Here is a 21377-nt window from a genome sequence, read left to right as displayed (position 1 = left end):
GTGAGATGATTATTTTTATGTGACGATGTCAGCAGGAACTTGAAAAAAGCAAACGGTGACAAAAGAAAAGAAGAAAATGCAGAAAAGTGGATTCAATAAAGAACCTCCATTTGAAGTTCCTGGATGAGCATACCAACCTCCGTCTACCATACTCACTGTTCTGCACACTTTGCCTCTACTGGGTTGTGCATCCAACATTGACAGATCGTGACACATGCATGTGCAAACAACATGAAAATCTAGGCTTTATTGCCAAAAAGCTTCACCAGATGCACATCATCGACATATCCAATGTGGAGAGCCTGACGCATGCCATCACGTGACCCCACAAGCAAGCAATGTATGTATGGGGAATGTGAGCAATGCAGCAATAATACCTATGCACTCAAAAGCCACTACAGAGACACCGATCGCATCTCCTACCTTCAGTGGGCCACTGTGGACAAAGAGCACAAAAATGATCCTGAAGCAGCCTCAAAGATCCCTATGAAAAAATAATTTGAATGCCCCCAAGAAGAGCTGGTGGTAACTTGTAACGTTTTGCTCCAGAAGTTCATGCGCCATCTCTATAACATCAGACAGAAATATGCTTTTTCACGGGCCCTGAAGCTGAACCTCCCTGCAAATGAATGTGCAGTCCATATTGACTTCTCTGAGAACTACGGCTGCAAGTACAGTGCTCAAGTACAAGCTGTTCATTTTGGTGCATCACACCAACAGGCCACTTTGCACACTGGGGTTTACTACATGGAGGGGGCGTCTGCCCCTACCTCCTTCTGCACTGTATCGGCATCCAGGCTGAAGGGACTACCTGCCATATGGCAACACCTGGACCCCATCCTGAGAGAAATCAAAAAAATTGCAACGGTTCTTGAACACAGCACAAGCAGCGTGGTAATTTTTACCTCTTTTGTACTGACATTTTCAAGAAGGGTTTTACAAGAGGAACTTGGAACTACTTTGAAGCCAGTCATGGCAAAGGTGCCCCAGATGGTGTGGGTGGCACATTGAAGAGGAGGGTCAACAGGCTTGTCAGCCAAGGAGTTGATATCCCCACGGCATTATCCCTGTACCAAGCTCTGAGTGAGGGACAATCGAAGGTGAAATTGTTTAACATCCAGGAGCAAACTGTGGAGGATGGAGTGAAAGAAATGCCAGCTGACCTTCCAGCCGTATCGTCCACAATGAGGCTCCACCGGGTGGTCACTCTTTCACCTGGGAAAATTCTCTACCGCAACGTCAGCTGCATGTGTTCTGCAACAGGGAATCTGGAGTGTGATTGCCAAAAAACAAAGTGCTTCAGCTTTAATTCCACAGATGACCACACAGAAGACCCCATACACAGCACAATGTTTATATGCATAACGTATTTGAGCAAATCTTTTAAAATAAATACTGATATTAGTACAACAACAAAAAATTGTTAAAACAAAATGAATGACTATTGAAAAGTTGGGCAAGATATATTCATTTAAGCAACTTTTGAAATCTAAGTTAAGTCTTACCTGAAATTAAATGAGTATTCAATGTGAATGTGAATTTCTTTACTTAATGGTAAAGGATTTATTAAACATTAATAAATCCTTTACCATTAAGTAAAGAAAGTCACATTCACATTGAATACTAATTTAATTTCAGATAAGACTTGACTTATATTAATTTAAGCAACTTTTGAAATCTATCTTGCCTGAGTATTCATAACAAATAAGCATAGCACACAACAAATAAAATATCTCATAAAAAGTGTACCTTTGATGCCTGAGCTGGACGAATCAAATGATTTGACAGTTTATTGCATTTTTTTCTTATATACATATCAGAAAATGATCAAATAAAGGGTTAATTTTTTTAAAGTTTTGATGCCAAAATTGTACTCCAATTCTGGAATGACCCAGCTAACATTAGCCAACTTTTGGCTAGCTCTAATGGTACATCAACTGGCAAACTATCCAAGTTATTTTACTTCTGTTAAAACGGGACAAAAAGGCGACAAAACATTTCCATACACACAACAGCTGCTAGATGCTGCTACCTGACAGATAGCTAGGGGCTAGAGCTGGACTGGCTGTGGTAGCTACTAGCTAGCTAGTTCATTCTCTTCAGACAGAAAGAACTTCAGTCGAGAGGGGATGAAACATTAGCTAATGTTACATGTCAGTTACACTACTAGCTCAGCACTGGGAATAAATATTAGTTTTTTCTGTTAAGTCAAACCGTTATCTTGACAGCTACATCAGTCAAATAAAGAGTAGCCAATTTCTGCTCTGCTTGCTTTTACAACTCAGAGAAAAAGCAAACAGCCTACCCAACCACTCTGAGGTGTCTGAATGATACTCAAGCACAACTATGCAGCTTTTTGTATCACAGTGAAATTATAAAACTGTGTGTGTGTGTGTGGGGGGGGGGGGGGGGTCACGTCCCCAGTGAAAGTTGCGCACCTGTCTGGAACTATAGCTCTATCGAGGGATTTTCAGACTGTCTAGATACGATTGTTACACCAGATAATGTGATTAACCAAATCACAATATCCATACTGGGTGTTACAGGTTTGACTATTCAAAAAGTCACCAGAGATTTTAACTAACCTGGTAGACTATAGGGAATATTTTTGTTCTAGATTCAGCCAAACATGTCTTATAAAATGTCTGTGTCCAGTTGCAGGTGATGCATTTGAATTTAGAAAATGCTCGGTTAAAATAAAAAAAAATGCTCTATGAAGTAAATCCAACAATGTGTACGCCGCCATTTTGTCTATTTAAAATATAATTTCTCTCAGTAATTAAGGTGGGTCCACCCCAAAGTGCCATGTCATGATGACATGGCTATCTCATGCTGGGAACTTGGAAATCTCCGACATCCAACTTCAGTGCATTCAAGACAACTGGGAAATCAGGGAGAAAAAACAAGCTCCGATTACAAAAAAGAATTTTGAACAGTAGTAAACTCTGGGATTTTTCTAGAGACATTTTACATTTTAGTCATTTAGCAGACGCTCTTATCCAAAGCGACTTACAGTAGTGAATGCATACATTTAATTTCATGCATTTTTTTGTACTGGCCCCCCGTGGGAATTGAACCCACAACCCTGGCGTTGCAGACACCATGCTGGCGTTGCAAACACCATGCTCTACCAACTGAGCCACTCTGGCTGGCCAGAGTATTCCATTCCTCACTTGCGATGGCCATGTGCCGTGAGGTAGAGCTCCGACTTTCCGACTTGAAGATCATTGACATCATGATTTGACCTTGTTTTTTTCCCCAGAGTTCCCAATTGTCTTGAAAGCACCACCAATCAATAAATAGACAAGATGGCGGTGTACACATTGTTGGATTACTTAATGGAGCAAAAAATATTTTCTAAATGAAAATGCACCATCTGCAACTGGACACTTCCATTTTAGAAGATATACGTTTGGCCGAATCGAGAATGAAGATGGTATCGCCAATACCAGGTTAGTTGAAAAATCTGACGTTTTGTTTTGGCAAACCTGTAACTCCCAGTAATGGATACCGGTCATCTTTGGTTAAATCACATTATCACTGCAGTGCTAGCTAGCTGTAGTTTATGCTTTTAGTACAAGATTCATTCTCTGATCCTTTTATTGTGGGTGGACAACATGCCAGTTCATGCTGCAAGAGCTCTCATAGGCTGGAGGACATCATCCGGAAGTTGTCATAATTACTGTGTAAGTCTATGTGAGAACCTAGAACCTCCTAGGTTTTGTATTGAAGTCAATGTACCCAGAGGAGGACGGAAGCTAGCTGTCCTCCGGCTACACCATGGTGCTACCCTACAGTGCTGTTGAGGCTATTGTAGACCTTCCATGCAAAATAGTGTATTTGAATCCACTATTTGGTGACATGAGTATAGTTTTATCTAAAAATAATAACTTTTTGAATGTTTTACCGTTTACATTTTAATGAAATTTTCTGAAGATGGTCCTCCCCTTCCTCCTCTGAGGAGCCTCTACTGCTCTGTGTCTACACATTCTCAGGACCTACAAGTTAATTTAACCACAAGATGGCACAGTCACGTAAGAGTTGACGCACTGGACATCCTCCCCTCAATAAATGACTCGCGAAAATACTTGGCCCTACAGTATGCTATAAAATGTATACAAATTGACTTGTAATTGCGCGGTCCTGGTTCCAGTTAACAACCTACTAATTACAATTGTTACGACTACTTTATAGTTACATAGCACTATGATGGCAATTTAATTGACAGTGTCTGTAATCTACAAGAATATAATATTGTAGGAATATTTCGTCTACTAGTGGGCACGCTCGATTTACTCAGCCTGTGCGCCGGGTCCCAAAACGTACCCAACGCGTGTGACTGGGAACGAAGTCCACCCAGAAAGCTTGACGAGCTAAATCAAGCGAAGCGGGTCCATTGAAACAGAGTTTGCGCAGAAGCCCCGCCCAACCATTTCCATTGGTTGATTTGCATTGTTTTACTCTGTTCCCACCACCTGATTGGAGGCAAACCCAAGCAGTCATTGGTGCCTGGATGGGCTTTCCTTCAAGAAATCAACACCGTCAAAACAAGCAAAAAAGTTATTCGTCATTTCTCGTTCTATGGTTGGTTCTATAGACTCCTGCGCCTAAGTCTCCCCTGTTCTGTGAGCCACCGGGCTGAATCTGACACGATACCACATGGGGCGTCAACTGACGAGACGGCGCTCTCTGAGCTGGGCTTACGAGGGTTGAAGAATAGTGAGCAAGTTGCCAGCAGAGTAGGCTACACTACCCGAATTCTGCGAATACATTCGCTGCTGATGCCAGGTATGTTGTTCCGTTTCCAAGGACTGCGTCGCTGAAGTCACCGGCGGAGGAGGTAAAACAAGTGCGGGGAACTAAGTTGTCCCCTGGCGAATTTTGGATGAAGAATTGTCAACATTTAGGCAACAGTTGTTTATGCTCAATAATTCAACGACATAGCTAGTTGTTCGGGGATATTTAAGCAATCAAATTGATACGTCGACTGAGTCAAGTGGAGAGTCTGTGAGTAGTCAAGGCTATAGGCTCAACGACGGATCGATCCAAAATCGAGTTATTGGCTATTGTCCGTAATAGGCTATTATAAAACAGTTTATCAGACCGATTCACTGTAAGTAAACAGTAGGCTACTCATTCAGAAGTAGAGCTTCATTGCCCAGCTACCCAAGAATTTAGCGCGAGGGACATCAGCATTCCCGCGATCGATCTAGCCTTCTGCGACAACGCTGACGCAGATAGTCTTGCACTACAGTCTACTATTGTATCGCAGACAGGTGATGTTCCCATAATTCGGGATGTTCATACGGATAATGCTTTGAAATGACATTTGCTCCATGAATGGAATGGAATACAAAAACACTAGTGAGCAGATTGCCTCATCTCAGCATCTCTGTGCAATAGTCACATCTGCGTCTTAAAAATAACTGCTTGTCTCGTCTCTCAAACAACCACACAGTCTGGGACTCTAAAGACTTACAAGAGGGATTAAACATGTCCAAAACGCTTAAGAAGAAGAAGCACTGGTCCGGTAAGGTCCAGGAGTGCGCGGTATCATGGGGGAATGCCGAGGAGTTCGGCTCGGTTGTGGACGTACAAGGGGGAGCAGAGCTGGGAGAATTCCCATACCTGGGACAGGTGATTACTGAGGCAATGGTCTGTCACGTCGGGAGGTTACCGAACAGCGGGGACGTGCTTCTGGAAGTGAACGGCACCCCTGTCAGCGGCCTGACCAACCGAGACACCCTCGCTGTCATCCGCCACTTTCGGGAGCCCATCCGTATCAAGACAGTCAAACCAGGTATGTCTAGTGTTTAGTGCTCTTATTACCGTTCAGAGGTTTTGCAGCCGAGGCCTACTCTCCAAAGTGATGCATTTGACCATGATGTGTTTCGTAATATGGCGTACTTGTCATACTATGGTAACCTTGGTCTGGTCTGTGAAAAATCTAATTGACTCGTGACAACGTGCATTCTTCTAGTTAACTCTTACCTGCCCAAATGTCCACTCAGATAATCACATTCAGAAGACTTGAATTGTTGTCTTGCCCGCACACACACCATGTTGTCCTTTAGGTGTAATCCTATTGTCCCAGGGCAGTTAATGGTCTGGGTCATAGCTGTGGGGTTAACTGGGACTGCACACGATCTCGGATTGGAATGGAATAAATAGTCAAGCTTGTAAATGGGCTGCGTCGGCCTCCAGGATAGTGGGAGGATCAGGTGTGTGTGTGTGGCCTGTATTTGTCTCCTAGACTGCTTATGCCAGTACATCAAGCAGTATAAACTGGGTCATTCCACCAGTTCAGTGCCTTTTGAGAAGTGTAACTTGGTTACATTTTCTTTTAACATTCTGTCATAAAAGATCACATGTTCAACATCATCAAAAAACTATTTTTCTCATCTGAAGAGGTCCAAGAAAAAAAGACTGTGCCAAATAAAGTAACAGGGTGGACTGTAACAGGGTTGACGATTTCTTCTTAAATGAGCCAGAACTCCCCATGTGACATGGGGAATAGAATCTTGTTGTGTGCAGCAGGGAGGGGCAATTGAATGCAAGCTGCACATCAAAAAAGTGTGAACTTTTCTAGCCTGTCTTTGTAACAGGGTGGACGCGTTCTGCTCGACCTGCTCCGTTTTTGACCACAAAACACCAGAAAATTGCCAAAAAAGACTAGAAACGGCTCACCTGCTTTTACACTGTTTTCACTATTAGATGTTCAATGTTTCTGTTGAAAAACATGTTTTAAAAGGGAATATTTTCACCATATTAAAATGAGAGTTAAGTTCGTGTAACAGGGTTGACCTTGAAATGAAGGACAGACTTAAAAGAATCACTACTCGCATGAAATCAGTAGATTTACAAAGCTGGTGAAACTTGAAGAGATTTTGGAGTTAAGTGGGTGACACAGGGTTGATAGAGGGACATGTCAAAATGCTGAATTTTGGCACTTTAGCAAATCTTCATCTAAATAAAAAAAATAAAAAAAATAGGATTAATTGACTTCGCTATGTGGTCTATATTAAAAGGCACTTCATTTGATATTGATTCAGTTGGTACACCATTTCTACTTAAAATATCAACGACCAATCCTCTTTGTTTGGATGGACAGATGTTGTTGGTCTTTCCCTGTCCTGTCCGGTTGTTCTTACGAAACGCCCTTGCGTTCTCCCCAGTGGCCTACATCGTCTCCATGTCAAGGAGTTCCTGACTTCTCGAACGTCATGGACGTTTTCCCTTTCCCTCATCTCTGTTTTACATACATGGACTAGTGTGGTTACTGGTTTTGCGTATACACAAGGAGACACATGTAAATGAAGCAGGGGAATTGGTGGGCGTACTTACACGGCAACTCGTATGGGTGGTGTGAGGAAGTGGTACTTTTCGATGTGTGTAGGGTTTTGCTATATGGACTGTCCCAAATGGCACCCTGCCTTTTGGGATGCAGGCGTGGTCCGAGTGAAGAGGCGCTCTGAAGAAACACTAGTGATGGGGGGGGGGGGGGGGATCGATAGTTGCATATCGGGATATTATTTTTGACACTGTATCGTTTTGACAATCGCAATATTATTTTTGCACTAGTTGGCTGTGCCTGCACCAAAACTCCAGTATTTTTCCTTCATAGCTTATTCTCCATATTCTTGTTTAGTATCGAATCGTGTTACATATAGAATCGTGAGAGTTGCAATACCAGTATCGTCACCTAATTATCGTGAGGTCCCTGGCAATTCCCAGCCCTAAGTAACACTTAGCTGAAGTTTAATGGTGCCAGGCCTTCAGCCTTGAGGTACGTCCAAGTCTAATGGATTCAATCACAGCCTTAAGTCCCCAGTCTGCTGTGCTGGCCTGGTTTGTGACTCTGCTCCTGTCCCATATATTTTCAGGTCTGTTGGATATCTTTGCGTTTGAATAAAACTAGTTGGCACTTGGCATTATCATACAACTGAACTTGTCTATTCAGTGCATACCAGACGGAGACAATATCACCTTGCTCCTGCAGACTTTTCTTGTGCTGTACGTTATGTGTGTGGCTGGATATGTGAAAGTCTGACCAAGCCCTGTTGCACAAGAAAACTGTGGGACCTTTTTAACGGCGTGCCTGTTATCCACCTTCCTTTCAAATGTGGGGTTTGGCAAACTGTTGCGCTTGATACCCCGGCCGGCCTCTACACTGTGTTGTTATCCCAGCCAGTCTCTGTAGTGTTTATCTGTCTATCCCTCAGCCTCATGGTTAATTCACCCATCATCTATCATTGATGGGTCCTCCATGCCTAGATGAGCTGGCTAGAGGCTGTCTCTGAGGATCAGATGTTACCAGGCCGGTGTTGTTGTGAACTCCAGTCCTGAGAGGCAGGGCCTGGGTTATAGGGCTATAGGCAAGTAGGGGCTGTCACACTGTAGTCTGGTTAGTGGTAACCATGGCACCACTGCCCATCTGTTGGCAGCCAGTGAGTTTATGACGACAGACACCTGAACTACACTGTGATGGTGGGGGCTGGCCTGACTTCAAAAGCTGAAGCTGGGTTAGAATCTTTAATCTGTTGCTTTGCTTACTTGTTAAAGCTATACTTTATTGCTATCGACGACTGTCTTTGTACTTTGTCGACGCCTGTGGTGATGAATCAATTTCCCTTGAGGGATGGATAAAGTTCTACTACAATACATACACACCTGTATGCATAGAAGTCCAATGCTCTAGTAGCCTAATCTACAGTAACACATGATTGCATATCTTTGAGAATTATTGCAGTATTGTGTTATCTTAACACTTCCTCCCCCTCTTAGCTTGCTCAATGCTCTCCACCTTCTCTGTTTTCTCTTCTGTCTGCGCTGCTTCTCCCTCCTCATCTACCCTCCTAGGAACATTGCTTCTCATTGGTTTTCTATTGTCTTGTGATTTCTCTCCCCTTCATTCTATTCCCTAATTGATTCTTCTCTCTTCCCTCCCCAGTCTCCACAGCATCACTGGTCTGTCTATAATACTCTGATAGCTTATTACATTATTGTAAGTCAATCAAACAGTACATCTTCAGGATTGTGTGCAATCCAGATGCTGTGATTGTGTGTAAATGAGTATGGGGTTGTTGATTAATACACCCTAAATTTGCACTGAAAGTGCTATGATTCCAGAAGAGCATATCCCATCTTCTTAACTGCATTGCCTAGCCATGAGCATTACATCTGTGGCTCTGAGCCAAACAGGAGAAGAGCCAATGTGATGCTGCTCTCTCTATCTTGCTGAGTGGCTCCAGGTCAGGATTGGAAACGTAGCACATGTCCTCTCTTTAAGTAGCCAGAGGGTGTGTCCCAAATCGTACCCTATTCCATTTTATAGTGCACAGATTTTGACCAAGGCCCATTTAGAAAAGTAGTGCACTATAAATGGAATAGGGTGCCATTTGTCCCTGGTCAAAAGTAGTGCACTGCGGGCCTCCCGACTGGTGAAGCAGTCTAAGGCACTGCATCGCAGTGCTAGAGGCGTCACTACAGACGCGGGCCACGACCGGGAGACCCTTGAGGTGGTGCACAATTGGCCCAGCGTCGTACGGGTTAGGGGAGGGTTTGGCCGGCTGTGAGGTCCTTGTGGTGGCCGGGCGCATGCATGCTGACTTCAGTTGCCAGCTGTACGGTGTTTCCTCCGACACGTTGGTGCGGCTGGCTTCCGGGTTAAGCGAGCAGTGTGTCAAGAAGCAGTGCTGCTTGGCAGGGTCATGTTTCGGAGGACACGTGGCTCTCGTGTTCCGACTCTCCCGAGTCCGTACGGGAGTTGCAGCGATGGGACAAGACTGTAACTACCAATTTGGATATCTGTAACTACCAATTTGGATATCACAAAATTTGGGGAGGAAAAAGGGTAAAAAATAAATAAATGGGGAAAATTAAAATAAGTAGTGCATTCAGTTTTATCCTGGCATCAAACCTGAATGTGTGATCTGCTTGGAGGGTTTGAGTGTGTCCCAACTGGTCCTTGGGCCTTGAACAAAAGTAGTCCACTATAAAAGGAATAATGTGCTATTTGGGAAGCAGACATTGTAAAAAGTGTGTTTAGACTTGGAGTGGGCGTGCCATTGATTATTGATGTGGTTTTTGGGGATCTGTTCTCTGCTTGTTTTGCTTTGTCATAATTAGGCTATAGTTAACGGACAGCAGTCCAGTCACCCTCCCCCTGCGAAGGTAAAGCAGCAACATGGCACTCAGGCATTTCTTTGACCTACAAACGATTGGACTGTCTGCAAACTGGCAATAAAAAGTAAATTGCATTCACTGGGGGCATCATCTTAATTGTCATGGTTTTTTGGGGGATGCTTGTGAAAAATGTGAAAATGGCAATAAATATATTGTTTAAAAATATATAAATGTGCAATCACTGTTTGTCTCCAGTTCATTAAAGGAAGTGAGTTTTGGAATCCAGCTCTTAGCTCAGATTCAAGAGGACAAGGTAGGTATGGTTAGGTATGGTTTTTATCTGAGTATTCTACAATTAGACACGTACAGTGCATTAATATATTTGTACCGCTTTACATAGTCCACATTTTGTTGTTACATCCTGAATTCAAAATGGATTCAATCAATTTCTCTCACCCATCTACACACAATACCCAATAATGACAAAGTGAAAACATGTTTTTAGAAATAGTAGCGCATTTATTGGAAATGTAATACATAAATATCTAATTTACATACCTATACACACCCCTGAGTCAATACATGTTAGAATCACTTTTGGCAGTGATTACAGCTGTGAGCCTTTCTGAGTAAGTCTTTCTGAGTAAGAGCCTTTCTGAGTAAGAGCTTTGCACACCTGGATTCTTCAAGCTCTGTCAAGTTGGGAATTGATCATTGCTAGACAACCATTTTCAAGTCTTGCCATAGATTGTCATGCAGCTTTCAGTAAAACTCTAACCCGGCCACTCAGGAACATTCACTGTCTTCTTGGTATGCAACACCAGTGTAGTTTTGGCCTTGTGTTTTAGGTTATTGTCCTGTTGAAAGGTGAATTCATCTCCCAGTGTCTGGTGGTAAGCAGACTGAACCAGGTTTTCCTCTAGGATTTTGCCTGTGCTCAGCTCCATTCTGTTTTATATTTTTTTTTATCCTGAAAAACTCTCCAGTTCTTAATGATAACAAGCATACCCTTAACTTGTTGCAGCCTCCACTATGCTTGAAAATATGGAGCGTGGTACTCTGTAATGTATTGGATTTGCCACAAATGTAACACTTTGTATTCAGGACAAAAAGTGAATTGCTTTGCCACATTTTTGCAGTATTACTTTAGTGCTTTGTTACAAACAGAATGCATGTTTTGGATTATTTTTTATTTCATACAGTCTTCCTCCTTTTCACTCTGTCATTTAGGTTAGTATTGTGGAGTAACTACAATGTTGATCCATCCTCTGTTTTCTCATATCACAGCCATTCAACTCTGTAACTGTTTTAATGTCATTGGCCTCATGGTGAAATCCCTGAGTGGTTTTCTTCCTCTGGCAACTGAGTTAGGAAGGATGCCTGTATCCTTGTAGTGACTGGTTGTACCTTTACACCATTCAAAGTGTAATTAATTACTTCACCATGCTCAAAGGGATATTCAATGTCAGTATTTTTTTATTTTTTTTTGCTCTTCTTTGTGAGCCATTGAAAACCTCCCTGGTCTTTGTGGTTGATTCTGTGCTTGAAGTTCACTGCTAGACTGAGGGACTGTACAGATAATTGTATGTGTGGAATACAGAGATGAGGTAAACATTCAAAAATCATGTTAAACACCATTGTTGCACACTGAGTCCATGCAACTTATGTGACTTGTTACGCAAATTTTGACTACTGAACTTATTTAGGCTTGTCATAACAAAGGGGTTGAATACTCAAGACATTTCATCTTTTAATTGTAAAAAAATAAAATAAAGTTGTATATTTTTTCTTCTATTGAATCCATTTTTAATGAAAACTGTAACATAACAAAATGTGGAAAAAGTCAAGAGGTGTGAATACTTTCTGAAGGCACTGTATGTTAAATAGCCCATCAGTGTCTCATTATCCTAAAACCATTAATGAGAGAACCATTTCACACTGGTTTTATAATCTCCAACCCAGCAGAGTACCGCTGCAGTGTGGTGTTTCATGTGGTTTGTCTCAGAGTGCTAGTTTTATGAGATGGCTGCTCCGTTTTAACCAGTCGAGGGTAGCTTTACCCAGCCAACAACATCTGCAACTTCTGTCCGAAACTCTCATAAACACATTTCCGCTTCGATGAACAAAATGTTGTATCCATGCTAACGACTGTCTCCATACACTGGCAGGAAAGTCTTCTTCCTACAACGTTGTTTATCACCAAACACCATTTCCTTATTTGTATTTGGGTAGAACGGTACCCCTTGTTCCCAGCTCACACAATGTCAGTAGGAGACAACACAACCAGAAAATTATACTATTACAGAAGGCTCCAGCTAAGTAAATAACTAGTGTTGGTTGCCTTGTAAATGTCTGTCGCTCAGTGGGTTGTTAACCACTGTGACAGTAACAGCATAGCACTGTCACACTCCTCCCAGTCTTCCATGTTTTTTTATTAGATCAAATCAAAGTTTATTAGCCACGTACACAGTTTTGCTGATATCACAGGCACAGCAAAATGCTTATGTTTCTAGCTCCAATGCAGCAATACAATAACAATACACACGTTCTCCAAAAGGAAAAAAATAAAGGTTAAGCGATGATCAAATGTGTTCCTCACATGTCAGCATAGCTATGCCTTGGGGGGGGGGGTTTGCATAGCTATGCCTCGGTGGTGGTGCCTTTCACAGTGCCTTACCTAGGACAGAAACAAGACGGAAAAGGTCACAGTCTTAAACTTTATTAGCTTGTAACAACGTTCTGATGATCTATAGCTCACCATGATCATGGACTATGGAATTGTTGGTCATTGTAATGGTTCTGTAATGGTTCTTCAGTCATGCTCCAGTGTTTGAGGTAGAAGCATTATTAGTTTCCCTGGCCTGCTTAGATGGGTTAGAACTTTCTCCCTTTCGTTGTTGGCCCACTGCATTCCAAATGCAGATGGAACTCCACTTGATCTCGTCTTCGTGTGTGCGTCACAGGAGGCTGGTGAGGGAAGGACGGGTTCATAATAATTCCTGGGTTGGAGTGAATGGGATTAAGCACATGGAAACCACTTGTTTGATACCGCTCCATTTATTCTGTTCCCGCCATTACTATGAGCCCGTCCTCCCCAATTAAGGTGCCACCAGCCGTGTGTGTGTGTGTGTGTGTGTGTGTTACGTACGCCTTTTGGAGGACGGAACACAACACCCTAATACACTCAACTCCCCGTGGAGGGAAAGAGGTATGTGACTGTAAGTGCGGGTAAGGATGACAGAATATTACTGTTAACAGGACATGTATTTAGTTAACACGGTAATTGTGGGGAAAAGGGGCTGGACGGAACCAAAGCAAAGACAGTAAAAGTTAGTCCCCTCTCCTACGTACCAACTACTTACCTATTCTTAGCACCACCTGGCGCGCTAACCAAAATACAGGGGGTGGTCTGCCCAGGTCTTACCTATTGTGCATTGACGGAGTACATACTACGGGTATATGTATGCCCACAGCCCTGTTGCCTAAACACTCCCAAGGTGCCTTCCCCTTCCCCCCTGGGAACAAATGAAACAGAATAAGTCACCAAACTCGGTGAACAATTTGAATAAACCAAAAACACTAAGTCCTATGGCATACACATACCTCTGCAGGACCGGCTACAAAATACTTTACAACAACTTATACTGGGCAACAACCAGCACTGGACATCAAAGAAGCTCTCCCCTAATAAAGGAACACTGGCTTTTCAAGCTGCAGAAGGAGTTGGTAATTGCAGACAGAGGGCAGGGTCAGAGCACCAATCTGCAATGGGGCCGACCAATCAGCTGCAACATACAAACCCAAAACAATACAGAAACTGGGGAACGTAACAGTGTGTGTGGTATTACAGGCCTGACGTGTTTCATCCACCCATCATTCCACTCCTACCGGCTGCTGTCTCTGGGCTCATTCCCCAACGCTGTCGCTCTCCGTCGCCCCCCCTCCATCCAACCTGCCCGTCTGTCCAACAGCTAGGCTGTCAGTTGGGAAGCAGGGAGGGAGTGGGAGCGAGCGGATGGGTGCGCGGAGGCCCCAGACAGCAGCAGCTGCTGTGAATACTAAAGCATCCCCCTCCTTTTTTCCATCCCTCCCTCTGCCCCTGACACGGCCGACTCCTGCAGCAGCTCTCGCTCAGCACTAAGGTGATTTATATAGGCTGTGTTCCAGGTCTTCTTTATTGTTGTCGCATTCTCCGGTTGCGTTCCAGGTCATTTGTATTGCAGACGATCAGATCTGGTCTGAAAAAGTGTTTAACTTCACGCACATCTCAGAAGATTACTGTGTTTTTCGTTTGGTTCCTGAAAAGTTCTAGGAACACTTTTAGGCATTCTCCAGAGATCGGATCATGTGCACCGTGTGCAATAGAGACGGCCTGGAATGTGGCCAGTACTTCCACTCCTCCGTTCCCACATTACAGAGCATGAGAGACCCACTGAACCTTCTCACAGGAGGAAAGGGAACCAGGGAAGACTTAAGAGACTCTGTGGTGCCAGTCTATTGGCCCGACACTTGTCGTTCCCATCAAAGCTGCGAAGCGTTTAAAATATATTCCACTGTTTGTTTGTTTGCCTGGCAGGGAACAGACTTTTAATAACTAGTGGCGCGCCAGACAGCACGCGTGGGAGCCCGCGTTGGAAACCTAACAAAGATGCAGAGTGACACGGGTGTCCCTGTTTTATTGTCCTGTCTGTCACTTTGAGACCGTCGGCATGGTAATGAATAGGGCCTGCAGCAATGATGACGTTTTAATATGATCTGTGGTCTCTTCTAACTGCCACATTGTCTAAGGGAAGGGGGGGGGGGGGGGACTTGGCAGGCTGTGTGTTACCAGACAGAGGAGATGTCGTCTGCTTTCACTAATGCCCCCTCATTTGTCTGACCGAGTGGAGTGGTCGTGCCACGGTGTGGAGTGGTCGTTCCACGGTGTGGTGTCAGGGGTAGTAGCCATGTCTCTAGGTACGTAGATGCCTGTGGAAGTGCAGTACGACGCACACGCCCACGCAGGCACGCAGTCTCTTGTCTGTTAATTGACCCAACCACCATGCAGTGAAGCATCATGGCTGCCGTTTATTCCCCTGGAGATAAGATGAGGTCAGCCTTGTAAATGGTCAGTATAAATAACACATTCTGTCACAGGGAACATTATCCCCAAGCTTAATGCTAAAGCGTAAGAGTTAATGGCCTGGGAACATAATGCAGCTGTTCTGTTAAGGCAATGCATCCTGGGACAGATATCTAGTCGCCTAGGGAAGCGTTTCCCTTTTTCTTTACCTCCCTTCATCCGTGGACAAACAAACGCGGTCTGTCATTCCCCTGTGCAGCAGAATGAGCCCTGTCATGGACACCCTGATAAGCAGCTTTCATGCTAATGGCTTGATGCTTGGAGAGACAGGTACACGCTGGGAGGCTGGGGTTGCTATCACAGCGCTAGCAGCTGTGTGAAGATGTGCCTTTTGAGCAGTGACGTTGACCCCGGATAGAAGCACACAATGATGCATTTCTGTTCATCTCTCAAGGTGGTGACAGACAGTGCTTATTCACAGCCAGCTTGCTTTAAAGGGAGATAAGGAAGTGGAGAGTGGAAGGGTAACAAAGGAGGGAGAGCAGGGAAGATTGTGCAGTGCACACACCATCCAGAGGGGCGGATCTCAAGTAAGATGAACACTTTATTGGTCAATTGCATACAAGGTCCAATCGAAATTTGACTTCTGCTTTTAACCCAACCCCTCCAAAAGATGCACATACAGTACATACACATTCAGGTTTTTTGGAAATGTGCGGGGAGCTGCTACACTAGGTGCCTGGGGAGCTGTTGGTGTGGTGGGGTTAAGTGCCTTGCTCAAGGGCACAAATACATTTAGGATTTGATAACGGCAACCCTGCTGGTTGCCAGCTCACTTCCGGCCAATTTATTTAAAACATTTTCCCAGTCGGATCTGGGATTTGAACTGGCAAACCTCTGGTTGTTTATTTGCCTCTTACTGTTAGGCTACCTCCCGCCTGAGATCTGGACGTATAGAGGTTTAGCTGAACGGGGGGGATTTACTGCTTTTATAAACAATTTGAAAACTCTAAAATTGTATTCGGAGAACACCAAAAACAAGCAAAATTTACTCCAGCCATTATCACCTTGGCTGCTGTCGCTTCATTCCCCTCAGTTAATAAGGGACATACATTCTACGGACTAGCTCAGCACCGGGATTAAAAACTAGTTTGATGTCAAACAGCAGTTACCTAGCCATCTTCCAACACTGCACTCTTTTGAGAGGAAACTTGCGCTGTTCACTGCAGCCAGGCAAACAGCCTTCCCGCCCGCTCTGAGGCGCCAACGTGGTCCTAAAGCCAGCATCTTGACTGGAGTAGTGTAGAGAAGCTAGCTAAGCTAGTCAGCTAGCTAGACTAATTGATGCCACATGCTGCTCTTTCTCCCCAACCCCATTCAGATGAAACAACTGCCTACCTGTTGGTTGTTCCTTGTAACCTAGCTATTCCTTCTTCTCATTTCACTAACTTCTAATTTCGTAATTTTATTCCATATTGCATTGCTTAAGTGAACTGTCACTCCACTTGCTACGCATTGAGCATCTTTGCCAGTTTGATTGGCCAAAATGAACAACAAGCTACATGTGAGTGCTACCAGGCTTTTTATGGGGCGCACCATTCACGTCATAACTACATTCAAGTTTGTTTTATTCAATTCATAACTTGAAATGTCAAGGTCCTTTATCTATACTGAACAAAAATATTAACACAACATGTAAAGTGTTGGTCACATGTTTCATGAGTTGAAATAGAAGATCTCAGAAGTGTTTCATATGCACAAAAGGTGTATTTCTCTCAAATTGTCCACTCATTTGTTTACATCCTTGTTAGTGGACATTTCTCCTTTGCCAAGACAATCCATCCACCTAACCGGTGTGGCATATCAAGAAGCTGATTTAAACGGCATGATCATTACACAGGTGCACCTTGTCCTGGGGACTCACCGGGCTCGGAACCATAGACCACGTGTAATCACGCCAGCCCAGGACCTCCACCTGTGGGATCGTCTGAGACCAGCCACCCGGACAGCTGATGAAACTTTGGGTTTGCACAACCGAATAATTTCTACACAAACTGTCGGAAACCATCTCAGGGAAGCTGATCTCCATACTCGTTGTCCTCACCAGGGTCTTGACCTGACTGCAGGAAAATGCTCACCTTCGATGGCCGCTGGCATGCTGGAAAAGTGTGCTCTTCACAGATGAATCACGGTACCGAGTGTATGGCGTCATATGGGCGAGTGGTTTGCTGATGACAACGTGGTGAACAGAGTGCCCCATGGTGGCGGTGGGGTTATGATATTGGGCAGGCATACGCTACAGACAATGAACACATTTGTATTTTATTCTATTGCAATTTGAATGCACGAGATCCTGAAGCCCTTTGTCGTGCCATTCATTCGCTGCCATCACCTCATGTTTCAGCATCATAATGCCACGGCCCCATGTTGCAAGGAACTGTACACGATTCCTGGAAGTTGAAAATGTCCCAGTTCTTTCATGGCCTGCATACTCACCAGACATGTCACCCATTGAGCATGTTTGGGATGCACTGGATTGACGTGTACGACAACGTGTTCCAGTTCCCGCCAATATCCAGCAACTATGTACAGCCATTGAAGAGGAGTGGGACAACATTCCACAATCAACAGCCTGATCAACTCTATGTGAAGGAGATGTGTTGCACTGCATGAGGCAAATGGTGGTCACACCAGATACTGACTGGTTTTCTGATCCACGCCCCTACCTCTTTTGAAGGAATCTGTGATCAACAGATGCTTAGCTGTATTCCTAGTCATGATAAATCCATAGATTAGGGCCTAATTCATTTCAATTGACTGATTTCCTTATGAACTGTAACTTGGTAAAATCTTAGAAATTGTTGCATATTGCGTTTTTAAATATTTTTGTTGTGCGTAACAATGTCACATGGTTATTTTAATTGCGTTAAGAAAAAGGCCTTTTCAGTGTTAAAATGAGCCTATTTATGTAATACTTGCACAAGTATTCAAATACTAATGTCCGTTCGGATATTCTAATAACCGTGCACATCGCTAGTATGAAATGCCCCTATTGGCCAATTTGGTCTGACTCCTGAGTACGAGATGCCCTTCTACACTGCAGAGGCACCGAGGGTCATTGGGAGCAGAGGCAGCTGGCATCTCTGCCCACATAATCTCCTGACCAGAACATTTCCCATGGAAGTAGATGCAGAGATTATAGAGGGATCAGAAATGCAAATATACAGAGCGAGGGAGAGGATGTGACAGAGGGTGGGGTTGCTTCTCTGTACACACACACACACACACACACACACACACACACACACACACACACACACACACGCCTATAATAAAATCTGTTTTTACTCCTCCCCAGCCTGACTAACGCTCCGTTCGACACCCCACCACTAGAGAACAGGCACAGTTGGCTCTTTGGAATCGTAATATCTGCAAATAACTCTCTCAGCCCTCCTTGTGAGCCGCCAGTGAGCGCACGTGCATAAGAATGAGAAATTAAGGCAGAGATGGGGATTGTTTCTTCAGTTCTAGTGGCCTTTTGAGGGGAAATGCAATTAGAACGATGGGATTTGTGGAGCTTTTTATTCCTGCAGGCTGGGGTTTGATGTTGTCATTGATTCTCCTTTCCTCAGTAATCATTCTGATGTCCACAGATGTTCCTTAGTTACCACCCACCCTGTCCTGCTCTGTGATGTTGCAGGTGTTCAGCCCTTCTGGTTGTATTTTTAGAGCTCTTTTTGTTTTCTTTGATTCATTCTCCCGCTCTGTTCTCTATCTCCGGGGTTGGTTGGTGTTGTTAGGGAGAGATGGGCCCAAAGCTGTCTTTGTCTGGCCCCGCGGCTTCCTGCTTGCTTTGTGCTCCTCCTGACTGTGGTAATAAAACCACTGAACTACAGAGAGATGGTTCTCGATCTCAGGCCTGGCAGGGCCATGTTGGACCACTGCCCTGCCCTTCTAGGCCTCTCGATTGTCTCTGTTGTCTGTGCCAGGCTGCCAGCTCAACCCACTCAGCTCTTCGTCACTGCCACTCCACCTTGAAGAATCGATTTGGGTCACTCTGGTGGCGGTACCCATGGTTGCCTCCAGGACCAGAATCAAACATAAGAAAGTCACATTAGCCTACCTTCAAACTAACCACCACCCGCTCAGGACCTCGGACTGGAGCGAAGGTTCACCTTCCAGCAGGACAATGACCCTAAACATACAGCCAAGACAGCGCAGGAGTGGCTTTGGGACCAGTCTGAATGTTCTTGCGGCCCAGCCAGAGCTCCGACTTGAAACCAATCGGACATCTCTGGAGAGACCTGAAAATAGCTGTGCAGCAAAGCTCCCCATCCAACCTGACAGAGCTTGAGAGGATCTGCAGAGAAGAATGGGAGAAACTCCCCAAATACAGGTGTGCCAAGCTTGTAGCGTCATACCCAAGACGACTCAATGCTGTAATCGCTGCCAAAGGTGCATCAACAAAGTATTTACTAAAGGGTTTGAATACTTATGTTTTTGCTTTGGGCTATTGTGTGTAGATTGATTAGGGGGAAAAAAACAACAATTGAATCCATTTTAGAATAAAGCTTTAACGTAACAAAATGTGGAAAAAGTCAAGGGGTCTGAGTACTTTCTGAATGCACTGAATCTTTTGTCACCATCTGAATGAGACAAACACACAATCTGTGTCTCAAGGCTTTAAAATCCTTCTTTAACACCTCCTCCCCACTGATTTTTGAAGTGGTTTTAACAAGTGACATCAATAAGGGATCATAGACTGATCAAGTGAATCCAGGTGAAAGATATGTTATGGAAAGATTAGGTGTTCTTAATGTTTTGTATATTTCCCCTCCGCACCAATGTGTCGGAGTTAACACAGTACAGCTGGTAACTGAAGTCAGCGTGCGTGCGCCCGGGCGCCACAAGGAGTTGCTAGTGCGCGATGGAACAAGGACATCCCTGCCGGCCAAACCCTCCCCTATCCTGCCGGCCTAACCTGGACGACGCTGGGCCAATTGTGCGCCGCCCCATGGGTCTCCTGGTCGCGTCCGGCTGCGACAGAGCCTGGACTCGAACCCAGAATCTCTAGTGGCACAGTTAGGACTGTGATGCAGTGCCTTAGACCACTGCACCACTCAGGAGCCCTTTCCTGGAAGTTTTAAAGTGTCTCTTTCACATTTCAATGGTATGTTGTTGTCTACAATTGTGAGCCGGCAGACTGGAAGACAACATGTTGCGACAGCACACACAACCTCTTTATTCAGTCCACGATTTGTCATTTCCTATTCTTCACTAATAGGCACGACCCTCCTGATGAATTGCAGATTGTTTTGTGGCTACAGCTGTTGTCAGCTCTGATTTGTGCCCAGTGCCAACCATGAGAACTTTAAGGGTGATGTCTGGTTATATTGTAGCATGCTGGCTATCCTGCCCATTGAATCCTCATAAAGTCTCCCACTGGACAGATGAAGGAATTAGGCCACAATTTGCACCACAGGACACAAGTACGTATGGTGGGCAAATGGTTAATGCTGGACTGCAGAAAATCGAAGGTCTGGATGGTTCTGAGAAAGGAAAGCTCCACACAGATTTATTATTACCAATCTCTATGGGGTTACCTGGAGTCGGTGCAAGATGTGAGATTAATTTTTAAAACCTGTCATGTCATTGGATTGGCGTATTGCAGGGGGAGACAAAAATACTGCAGAGTCCCAATGCTCCAGTTAGATAAGTGTCCTCATCAGAATTCATGGATGCCAGAAATCCTGCTCAGGCCATTTGGTTGGCCTTGCATTTGAGGTTTTCTAACAGCTTATTGATCGGTCCAATCTCAGCCTGTTAAGCCAGCATCCATAGCATAGCCGTAGGACCCCTGGTCTCCATGTAGAGGGACACACACACACACACACACACACACACACACACACACACACACACACACACCAAAAACAATAGTGGAGCTGCAAACAATTCCTTATAGCAACAGGGTTAATTGTGTGTTTTCTCAGCAAGTATACACTGAGTACACTAAACATTAGGAACACCTTCCTAATATTGAGTTGCACCCCCCTTCACTCAGAACAGCCTCAATTCGTCGGGCATGGCTCCAATGCTTCCCACAGTTAGGCCCACCACCCAAATTGATGGTGGACCTAACTTAATACACGCGGGAAACTGTTGAGCGTGAAACGGGTGCGGCTGGGAA

At 44.4% G+C, this 21377-nt stretch overlaps 1 protein-coding gene across 2 annotated transcripts in view; it reads left to right on the top strand.

The window, feature by feature from the left end:
* The first annotated feature begins 4496 nt into the window (after nucleotides 1-4496).
* Nucleotides 4497-21377, top strand: part of LOC106567150 (membrane-associated guanylate kinase, WW and PDZ domain-containing protein 3) — a 194961-nt gene continuing 178080 nt past the window's right edge. For both annotated transcript variants that reach the window (XM_014136132.3, XM_082960072.1), the window contains exon 1: nucleotides 4497-5800. In XM_014136132.3, coding sequence (XP_013991607.2) covers nucleotides 5494-5800 — 307 coding nt within the window. In that variant the 5' untranslated portion in view covers nucleotides 4497-5493. The remainder of the gene's footprint in view (nucleotides 5801-21377) is intronic.

The sequence above is a fragment of the Salmo salar genome, chromosome 13, assembly GCF_965601325.2.
Source record: "Salmo salar chromosome 13, fSalSal1, whole genome shotgun sequence".
NCBI lineage: Eukaryota > Metazoa > Chordata > Actinopteri > Salmoniformes > Salmonidae > Salmo > Salmo salar.
This window is presented reverse-complemented; position numbering and strand designations above follow the sequence as displayed.